Source organism: Gekko japonicus, unplaced genomic scaffold (assembly GCF_001447785.1).
Source record: "Gekko japonicus isolate JY-2015 unplaced genomic scaffold, Gekko_japonicus_V1.1 scaffold847, whole genome shotgun sequence".
Lineage (NCBI taxonomy): Eukaryota > Metazoa > Chordata > Lepidosauria > Squamata > Gekkonidae > Gekko > Gekko japonicus.
In genome coordinates, this window is record NW_015174868.1 from 619,721 (window position 1) to 630,698 (window position 10,978).

At 47.9% G+C, this 10,978-nt stretch overlaps 1 protein-coding gene across 1 annotated transcript in view; it reads left to right on the plus strand.

The window, feature by feature from the left end:
* Window positions 1-1,874: 1,874 nt before the first annotated feature.
* Window positions 1,875-10,978, plus strand: part of ITGAV (integrin subunit alpha V) — a 95,208-nt gene continuing 86,104 nt past the window's right edge. The window contains exons 1-2 of the mRNA XM_015424769.1: window positions 1,875-1,900; window positions 7,214-7,341. Coding sequence (XP_015280255.1) covers window positions 1,875-1,900; window positions 7,214-7,341 — 154 coding nt within the window. The remainder of the gene's footprint in view (window positions 1,901-7,213; window positions 7,342-10,978) is intronic.

The following is a 10,978-nucleotide window of genomic DNA, read 5'->3' on the forward strand; positions in this document are numbered from 1 at the left end:
CTCAGAGCAGCTTACAAACTCCTTTCCCTTCCCCTCCCCACAACAGACACCCTGTGACGTAGGTGAGGCTGAGAGAGCTCTTTCCAGAACTGTCCTTGAGAGAACAGCTCTGAAAGAACTATGGCTTGCCCAGGGTCATTCAGCAGATGCAGGTGGAAGAGTGGGGAATCAAACCTGGTTCTCCCAGATTAGAGTCCACGCACTTAACCACTACACCAAACTGGCAAGCTGGTAACTCTGTGTACAACGCTAGCATCCCAAAAGTGAACTTATTTCTCTTTTTATTTTGTTATTGTTATTTTTCTTGTGACAAGTCTTCTCTTTATGAAATGCTTGGTTCCATTATTAATAACCTGGTGAAGTTTCTGACATTCTAACTTCAAGTTAATACTAAAAACAATGGCAATAAAAGCATAATAATTCTTAGCATTTGTGTAGCTCTTTTCGGTGTTGAAAATGCCTTGTACGTACGGACAGCAGGCCTAAGATGGTCTACTGAGAAGTAAGTGCCATTTAATTCAGTCGGACTCACTCCCAGGAAAAGTATTTTTAGGATTGCAGGTATCATTTTGTACTCCTGACAACAGCTCTGTCAGGTAGACCAGAATTATTTCCCTCATATGGCCTGTTGGTGGGGAATGTTCCCTCTAAGCTGTGGAGTCTTGTGAGCATAAATTCTACTTTGTGAGCTACTGGCATTAAAGTTGTGAGCGAGCCATTTGGCTGCTGTATAAATTAGTTTGCTCTGGAGCCCTCCTTCCTGAGCTAAGGCAAAAATGTGTGAGCTGGAGGCTAAAAAACTGTGAGCTAGCTCACACTAACTCAGTTTATAGGGAACACTGGTGGGGATGTGAGGCAGTGACTTGCCGAAGGCCACTTAGTGAGTCTGTGGCACAGTGGAGATATGGGTGGGGACGGGGGGACAAACAAAGGAGAAGGGGGAAACAACCTCACCCCAAAACATACTGGGAATTCTTCAAGGGTCAAGCTATAGCAAATAAAATTTGTATTAAAAGAAATATACTTATTATATGGTGTACATAATGGAATCATTAAGAATACAGTGTCTATCAGACCATAATAATTCTTAGCATTTGTGTAGCTCTTTTTGGTGTTGAAAATGCCTTGTACGTACGGACAGCAGGCCTAAGATGGTCTACTGAGAAGTAAGTGCCATTTAATTCAGTCGGACTCACTCCCAGGAAAAGTATTTTTAGGATTGCAGGTATCATTTTGTACTCCTGACAACAGCTCTGTCAGGTAGACCAGAATTATTTCCCTCATATGGCCTGTTGGTGGGGAATGTTCCCTCTAAGCTGTGGAGTCTTGTGAGCATAAATTCTACTTTGTGAGCTACTGGCATTAAAGTTGTGAGCGAGCCATTTGGCTGCTGTATAAATTAGTTTGCTCTGGAGCCCTCCTTCCTGAGCTAAGGCAAAAATGTGTGAGCTGGAGGCTAAAAAACTGTGAGCTAGCTCACACTAACTCAGTTTATAGGGAACACTGGTGGGGATGTGAGGCAGTGACTTGCCGAAGGCCACTTAGTGAGTCTGTGGCACAGTGGAGATATGGGTGGGGACGGGGGGACAAACAAAGGAGAAGGGGGAAACAACCTCACCCCAAAACATACTGGGAATTCTTCAAGGGTCAAGCTATAGCAAATAAAATTTGTATTAAAAGAAATATACTTATTATATGGTGTACATCTGGCAGTAAAGGTAATCAGTTGCTTATGGGCCGGATAAGAGCCCTGGAAGGGCCTGTGGCCTGTATGTGTGGCAGTGTTTTCTGCCCTGCCTTCAGCCTGGTGGAATCAGCTCCCACTGGAGATCAGGGCCCTGAGGGACCTTCTACCGTTCTGCAGGGCCTGCAAAATGGAGCTTTTCCGCCAGGCCTTCAGGTTAGGCGGCAGGCAATCACCTCAGTTGGCCTCCCTGCTCTAGTTCCCAACCCTCGAAAGGGCCCATTGATTCCATCTTGTAGCCCCCAACAGATTTATATGAAGTCTGTGCAGTTTTATTGTCTATTGTTTTAATGATTTTAATGTGATTTTATTGTAACGAGTCTTGAACTTGGTTTTTTTGTGATCCACCCTGAGCCCACTTGGGGAGGGCAGAATAAACATATTAAAACAAATAAATAAATAAATAAATAAAGGTAAACGGTTGCTTGCAGGGTGGATAAGAGTCCTGGACGGGCCGGTTGCGGCTCATGGGCCATATGTTTGACACCCCTGCCATACGCGCTTCAGCTTCAAAGGCCTTCCTCAGTGGTCAATAGCATATAACAGTTTTTAGAAACACATCTGGAAAATAAACGATGGCCTCGGCCACATGGGCAGGAAAATGCGGGGGGGAGGCGTGGCTGTTTGCCCCGGAGCAAACTAACGCATGACTGCGTGATCAGGCTTTGGGCTGAGGTCCCGTGGAGCTCCCATGGTTGGGGGGGAGGTGCCGATCACACATGGGGCAAAGAAGCGGAGCGGCGCAGCAAACGGGGTTGTGTTTTGTTTTTAAAACTTAAATGTGCGCATGCTCCGTTGGGTGCTTGTGCGCATCCGTGGAGACTTGGGGGAAAAAAAACCCTTTTTGCGAGGGGACATGGGTGGGCGCCGGAACTACCACCGGAAATGCGATCAGATGCCTGCCCTTGCCCCGTGGTTTCCGGAAACTAGTACCTCCGAGGTACTAGTTTTTTACCCCGCATCTTCGGTACTAGTTTTTTACCCCGCATCTTCGGTGGGAAGCCTCGGGTGCGCCACGGGAGCTCTACGCTTCCCAGATGTGGTGGTGAGATCGCGCCAGCGGGAAGCCTTGGGTGCGCCACGGGAGCTCTACGCTTCCCAGATGTGGTGGTGAGATCGCGCCTGGAAAATCCGCCTATCTTCCGTCTCTCTAGTGTGCCTAATGCTCCGTGTGACCAGGGCCAAAATAAATCAATCCTGACCAGGTGATGTGACCTCATATATGGTGTGGTTGGATGTTAGCTCATAAAGCAGACCATGGATCCTTTCACGTGGTAACTGTACTCGCACTTAATTCAACCACTGATTTTCAAGTATTTCCAGATGTGTGTGTCATCAACTTGCAAATGAAATCCAATCCAACAGGGGAGATGTGAATGGCACCCTGTGGATCACAGATTGTTCTCTTAGCTACTATGCTACACTTGTGTATAGCTCTGTTCAACTGAGACAAGAATAATCTGTTTTATCTTCATCGATCATCTCCCAGTTTTGAATCAGCAAGCGTCTGCAGCCTAGGAACAGAAAAGCCTAGAGAAATTAGTAAGGATAAGATAGGCTGCCAGCTATGGTTCCCAAAAAGCATCCTGTCCCTTTAACAGCGGCTTAATAGGAGGTTATTTACCAGGTGATGTTATTTACCTCTGTGCGATGAAAAGCTTCAGGGGCCCTTTTCCGCATGCAAAGCCTCTATTAAAGGGACCGGACATTTTCCTCCTCCTGACTGGCCAGCAATCCTACGAATGCCAGTCAAAGGAGTGAGCGTGCTTATAGCTGAAACTCTGTTGGATCGAGGGGGGAGGGGGCTGCAGAATTTTCAGCTGCTAAACAGACAAGTGGGTTTCATTCTGTGAATATGGAGGGAGTAACTGTATCTACCTTGGAAGTGTGCAAAGATTAGTTCTGGGACAATGACCATGTGCGCCGTCCTAAGATACACCTTTCTAGGTCTATAAGGACGATGGGCTTCGAAGAGTGTAACTGTGTTCAGGATTGTGCTGTGAAAAACAAAAAGGAAATGTGGCAGAACCATTCATGCAGATGCTGGTTCCCAGGTTTCTTTTTTTGCCATCCATAGTGTGTGTGTGTGTGTGTGTGTTAAGTTGCGCTTATGGAACTTCAGCAGCCCTCTGGGAGAGACAAAAGGCCCTATTCCTTTTGGAATCTGTTGGCACCCATCCTATTCTGTGGCTTGCCAGTGCAGCGTATCTGTAAGATCAGTGTGTAACACTCCGGGCCTAAACATTTGTACTGGCCAGCATCCACGTCCTTGGCGAACAGTTAGGGTGTGAGACACCAGGTTGGTATAGTGGCTGATGGGCCATATGTTTTGCATTTAGTTGCTGGCTTAGAAGGTAGAATGAAGATATCGCTGCAGCAATACGTCGACTGTTTCTGTTCCTTGCTATTAAAACTTTCATTTAAATCCTGTGGTTTCCAGGCTAGCCTTGGCTGGGATGGCCCTGGCTGGCCTGATCTCATCAGATCTTGGAAGCTAAGCAGGGTCGGCCCTGGTTGGCACCAGGATGGGAGACTACCAAGGAAGTCCAGGGTTGCCACGCAGAGGCAGGCCATGGCAAATGTAATGTATTCTGATGATGTACTGAATGCATTAAGATGTATGGAAACCATCTCATAAGGAAGCAATGTTAAGCTTTGTCTTGGACAGGGATTGTAGTCCAAGACTAATGCGTCCAATCACGTTTGAATGTCTTTAAGCGGGAACGACATTGATTGGACCTTATCCGCTCAACCGCATTGGTTGTTATCTGTATAGAGGCGTGGCTACATTAGCCGGGAAATGTTTAAATACCGAGCAGCTAGAATGGACAAGCTGTTCGGGCTATCAGATGTTGTACCGTGTTGGAGAAGTGTTCGTGATCGTGAATAAACCTGAGTTTTTGCTGAAATCACTCTCCGACTATTTGTTAAGCGCCGGACTTAACAGCAAACCACCTCTGTTCATCTCTTGCTCTAAGTTGGCTGCAACTCGACAACACTTTCCACTACCAGAACCAGGAATGTCATAACATAAGAGCAGCCATGTTGGATCAGGCCAGTGGCCCTTCTAGTCCGTGTTGTACAGTGGCCAAAACTCAGGTGCCACCAGTCCACCAGCAGGGTCAGAACTCCAGAAACCCTCCCACTGTCCCCCCTCCCGGAAGAACCTAGAGCATCACTATCCCAGACAGAGTGCTCCATCTATACCTTGTGGCTAATAGCCACTGATGGACTTCTGCTCCATGTGTTTATCCAGTCCCCTCTTGAAACTGTCTATGCTTGTAGCTGCCACCACTTCCAGCGGCACTGAATTCCACGTGTTAATTACTCATTGGGTGAAGAAGTACTTCCTCTCTAATCTGTTCTAAGCCTACTGCTCGTTAATTCCATTGAGTGCCCACGAGTTCTTGTATTGTGAGAAAGGGAGAAAAGGACTTCTTTCTGTTCCTTCTCTATCCCATGCATAATCTTATAAACCTCTATCATGTCACCCCTCAATCGTTTCTCTAAACTAAAGAGCCCTAATCTCTTTAACCTTTCTTCATATAGATCTCAAATCAAAACCATCGGAGTGGGGCCAGCAATATGGAGTGTCAGTTCTATAGAGTTATGATGTGAATGAGGGGAACTGTGTATAGTGTTGAGTTCATCTGGGAAAGGATTGCCAGACACTATTTGTTTTATTTTTGAAGTATATTGGTTTGTTCCCCCCCCCCCACCATGTATTTGTGAGATGAGGCACTGAAGGTTGTAATCGGTTTATAGCATGTTGTATGAAATGGAATCTGAAGAATAATTGACTGCAAGGTTGGGGAATTACTAACACTCACGTGTTGCTGTTGTTTTAATTTGAACACTGAACATTCCGTTGGTTACTCAATCCCAGTTGATGGAAACATCTGAGTTTCCAGAAGACACAGCTATCAGAGTTCGTCTTTCTGTCTCCTCTCTCTCTCTCTCTCTTTTGGTTTTCAGCCTGGCTCTGTAGCCTTCTCATAGCTGGAAGGGTGTGTGTGTGTGTGTGCAGTGGGTTTTGCCATTCCAGCTGAATTAGATTCTAGGCTTGGCAAGTGAAAGAAACGGGTTGGGAAGAGTCACAAAATACAGCCAAACCTCAGTAATCCAGAGCCAATTCTGCTGTGCTTGCTGGGCAGCTGGAGGGATACATTGGCTTCTTTCGCCCTTAGGAGACTAGAAAGGACCAAGCAACAGGATTGTGCCAGTGTAGCCACGTATTTGGCCAAGCAGGAACTTAATACCCCTCCCGTCCACTTTCACAGTGCCCAGTGAGCATCAGAACCAGGGGCGTCTGGTGGATTGGGAGGAAAGGTGCAGCCAGTGTTCCCTCTAAGCTGAGTTAGTGTGAGCTAGCTCACAGTTCTTTAGTCTCCAGCTCACACATTAGCTCAGGAAGGATGGCTCCAGAGCAGACTAATTCACGCAGCAGCCAAATCGCTCGCTCACAACTTTAATGCCAGTAGCTCATCAAGTAGATTTTTTGCTCACAAAACTCCACAGCTTAGAGGGAGCATTGGGTGCAGCCCAATCTTGTCAGATCTCAGAAGCTAGGCAGGGTTGGTGCTGCGGTGGGAGACCTCCGAGAAAGTGTCTGCAGAGGAAGACAGTGGCAAACCACGTCTGCTTCTCACTTGCCTTGCAAGCCCCTTACTGGGGAAGGCATAAGTCAGTCGCAGCTTGGTGGCACTTTTGTACGTTTTTGGGTGGATTTGGGGGGGGGGGTCACTCGTTGTGCAGGCCTGGAGGAGCAAGTCTTAACTGCAGGGAAGATAGCTCCTTCGAGAATCCCACCTCCTGGAACCAAGTCTCATTTTCTTAGCCATTACGTTATACTAGGGCAGTCGGCCCCGTAGCTGAAAATTTTGGGTTGGGGGGCATGGGGAAATGTTGTGGGGCAACGGGTTGTGGGGCAACGGGGGAGGGGGAGGGGCGGCTGCATGCCTTCCCTAAACTTCAAGCGATGATTTTGCCACTTGGAGTTCAGACGCAGGCAGTCCCCACTTGTGAAAAAATATTTGAAGGGTTCCCTTTAAGTGGTGTTTTTCAAGTGGGGGCTGCCCGGGCCTGAACTCTAAGTGGCGAAATCCCCACTTGGGATTCAGGGAAGGTGTGCGGTTTCCCCACCCCCTCTCTTCCTGCACAATTTAAAGGGCCCTACAGCTGATTGGCGGGCCACATGCTCCCGTCGATCAGCTGGAGGGCCCTTTTAATGTCACAGGAGGAGGAGGGGAGAGAGCCATCGGCTGCTGTGGGGCGTGCCTCACATTTGAGGGAGCAGAGCCCCAAAATGCCCCACCGTAGCTACTGGCCTGCTAGTGCTCTTTCTGCGGCTCAGTTCTCCTGTGCACTGTATTGACATACTCCGTTTTATAATTTGGGTGCTTAATTAATTGCCTTCTGTGAAACAGTGAGCAGTCTTGAAGTATCTTTTTTGTTTGTCTTTTCTTGCAGGACATTCCTTCTAGTGGGAGCGCCAAAGGCAAATACAAGTCAGCCTGGAATTGTACAAGGAGGTCAAGTTCTCAAGTGCAGTTGGAATTCCAACAGAAACTGCCTTCCTATCATATTTGATTCTACAGGTAATGGCCGATACCGTAGCAGCATTTGCTTTCCCATGGCACTGCAACTGTAGAAGTGAGAACAAGCCAATACCTGTGAAAGGTTTTAGACAGAGGGCCATAACAACGAAAGTGGATTGTGTTGTCATACATATTCATGATAGCCAAAGACCTGTTGACCCTGTATTATAAGTTTTTTTTAAAGTGTGTGTGCTCCCTCTAAGCTGTGGAATCTTGTGAGCAAAAATTCTACTTTGTGAGCTACTGGCATTAAAGCGGTGAGTGAGCAGTTTGGCTACTGCATAAATTAGCTTGCTCTGGAGCCATCCTTCCTGAGGTAAGACAAAAAGGTGTGAGCCGGAGGCTAAAAAACTGTGAGCTAGCTCACACTAACTCAGATTAGAGGGAACACTGGTGTGTGTGTGTGTGTGTGTACCTGGAAGTCATGGCGACCTCTGGTGACTGATCCCTACTGGGGGCCTGGAGGATGTTCAGAGAGGTGGCTGAATAAAGCCTGCCCCCATCCTCCTGCCTCTGGTATTCCAAGGAGGTCTCCCACCCAAGTACTTGCCAGAGTTGACCCTGCTTAGCTTCTGATGAGCTCAGGCTTGCCTGGGCTATCCATGTCAGGGCTGTTATAAGATATCTTGAGAGGGTTGTGATTATGTTGTGGGCCAGCAGATCTACAAGGAATTTAAGTGAGAAATTCTGAATGGTTCTGACATGTGAGTTGTGTCAGGCAGCTAACCAAAATACATGAAAATCCAGTTGCTGCCATGGGCAAACTCAGGCCTGGTGTGACAGTCAGTAAAAAGAATAAGAATGTAAGTAGAGCCTGCTGTGTCAGGCCGGTGGTCTGTCTAGTCCAGCATCCCGTTTCACACAGTGGCCAACCAGTTGCCTTGGAGGGCCAACAACAAGGCATAGAGGCCTTCCCCTAGAATTGCTAGTTCTGGGGTCCCGGTCACACGGGCCGTAAAATGCGGGGGGGGGGAGCGTGGCAGTTTGGCCCGGATCAAAATAACGCGCGGCCGCCCGATCACACGTCCCATCGAGGTCCCGTGGGTAGGGGTGAGGTGGCGATCACACGACGATCCTGCAGCACAGCAAAGAAGCGGCGCAGCGTGATCTCACCAACGGCATGCGCGATTCTGTGGAGCAACGGAACGTTCGCTGTCCTCTTCGTGCACATGCGCCGTTGGGTGCTTGTGCGCATCCTGTGGAGACTTGGGGGGAAAAAACCTGTTTGCGACAGGACATGGGCAGGCGCCGGATGCCACGGACTACCACCGGAAACGCGATCAGATGCCAGCCCTTGCCTTGCGGTTTCCGAAAACTAGTACCTCGGAGGTACTAGTTTTTAACTCTGCATCTTCGGTGGGAAGCCTCGGGTTCGCCATGGGAGCTCTACGCTTCCCAGATGTTGCGGTGTGATCGTGCCCGGAAAATCCACCTATCATCCGTCTCAGTAGCGTGGCTAATGCTCCATGTGACCGCAGCCCGGGTTGAGAAATATTTGGAGATTTTGTGGGTGGAGCCTGAGGAGGGTGGGGCTTAGGGAGGGACTTCAATGGGGTTATAATGCTACAGAGTCCCCATTCCAAAGTGGCCATTTTCTCCAGGGGAACTGATCTGTGTCACCTGGAGGTCAGTTGTAATAGCAGGAGAATTCCAGCTACAACCTGGCGATTGGCAACCCTACTTTCCTCTGGTGTTGCCTCCTGTCACTGGTATTCAGAATTTGCTGCCTCTGTGCTTGAAGGTTACGTGTGTAGAAGTGGAATGGTATGGTTCTGAGGTATAATGGTTGAAGCCTGGCCTTGTCATTACTGTGTCTATCAGGGCTTTGTTTCTGGCGGCCCCTTGCAGAAACCTGTAATCCCATCAGATAAGATGGAGAAATCACACAGGGCTGTGTAAGGCAGGGATCCGGGCCTGCTATGAGCGATTAGATAAGGACTGGGAATGGCTTGTGCTTAATTCTTTTGTAGGCCCCTCTGAACATCGGCACTGCAGTTTCCTGCAGCAAATACAGGCGATCATCATCTACACTTTTACATCTTTAAACCCCTGCATTTGGGAATCCCGGTTGGCCAGAGCGGCCCAGTATGTATACCAGGACTTTAAAGATAATGTATGTAATCCACACTTTATGTTTGCTGTGGGAAACATTGGCCTAATGCATGGTAACTGTGGCAGATGGGTAGCCTTGTTAGTTTGATGCAGTCAGAATAAACAGGAGTCTAACTAATAAGAACATAAGAACATAAGAGACGCCAATGTTGGATCAGGCCAAAGGCCCATCCAGTCCAACACTCTGTGTCACACAGTGGCCAGAAATACCAGTGCCACTGGTATTTATACCTTTAGTATAAATGCGGTACATAAATACATTCATTTTTGCATGAACTTTGTGGATTGGAGCCTAATCTGTCAGATATGTGTGCACAATAACTAAGCTTCCCAGGTCTCCTGCTGTGACAAGCTTCATTGCCTGCCATCACTCATTTTTTTAAAAAAGCTACTTCACTGATTTTACCAGAAAGTAATGTAGAGTAGCCCTAGGAATCACCAGAAACTCTTATCATAGAGTTTATGGTGATTCCTAGAGTCACCCATTGTAATTTCTGGGCTTTACCTGGAAGCGATGCAGCAAAAGCAGTGATGCCAGTGTCTCACGCAACCCCCCCCCCCCCTTGTTCCTGTCAGAAGCAGGAGCACATTTTCTTTCGATGGCTTGGATCCAAAAAGTACTTTCATGCACACAAAGGAGAAGCAGGTCTAATTCCTGTGGATTTTCCACCAAACTGCAACCCACCCCACCAGCGTTCCTTGCATACCACTCCAGAGATTCTCCCAGTTCTCAGGATTATCTTTTCAGGTGTGTGTGTGTGTGTATCCCATTTTCCCAGTACTCCAACTGTATGCAGTATTTTGTCTCTGGAAAAATGTGATTTCTCCCCTCCTGCTCTCCCTCTTTAGAACATTTATTATGATTATGAGCACTATGTGGGATGCAGTTGTAGTGTACTCGTTCCATTTTGAGTGTCAAGCAATATCGCTTTTCCACTAATTCTAATATCTGGCTTTAGACAGTTTTATTTCATCTTTCAGCTGCATAGTTCTTTAAATGCTGAGCGACTGCATTGCTAGGAAAATTGGATACCCCCACAACAGAGGTGCTACGGAGAAAAAACACTGCCATGACATCTACCAGTTTTACATATTATTTATTCCAGTTATACCCCACTTTTCTCTCCAGGGGGGACCCAAAGCCATTTTTATGGTTCTCCTCCATTTTATCCTCACAACAGCCCTGTGGTGTTGAACTCATTTGTTACAAGGGCTGAATCTGACATAAATATCACTTTGTCGGGCTGGGCCGGGCCGGGCCGGGCCATGTGCACCATAAAAAGTAATGCCAGGTACCGGGGATATAAACTGTATAAAGGACAGCAGCTGGTAAGCTCCGAGTTGGTGTATCCTCACTGCAAGGCCCCATGGGGTGGGAGGGGGATGCAAAGGAAAACCCACATGGGCGGACTGGAGAGCCAGAGATGCAGCACTGGGCAGGCGCTCCCACGCTGCTTAACTGCTGGAGATGAAGTTGTTCCGCCATGCTGAAGTCACAATCGGACTGGCTCTGCCCGCCCCCCCC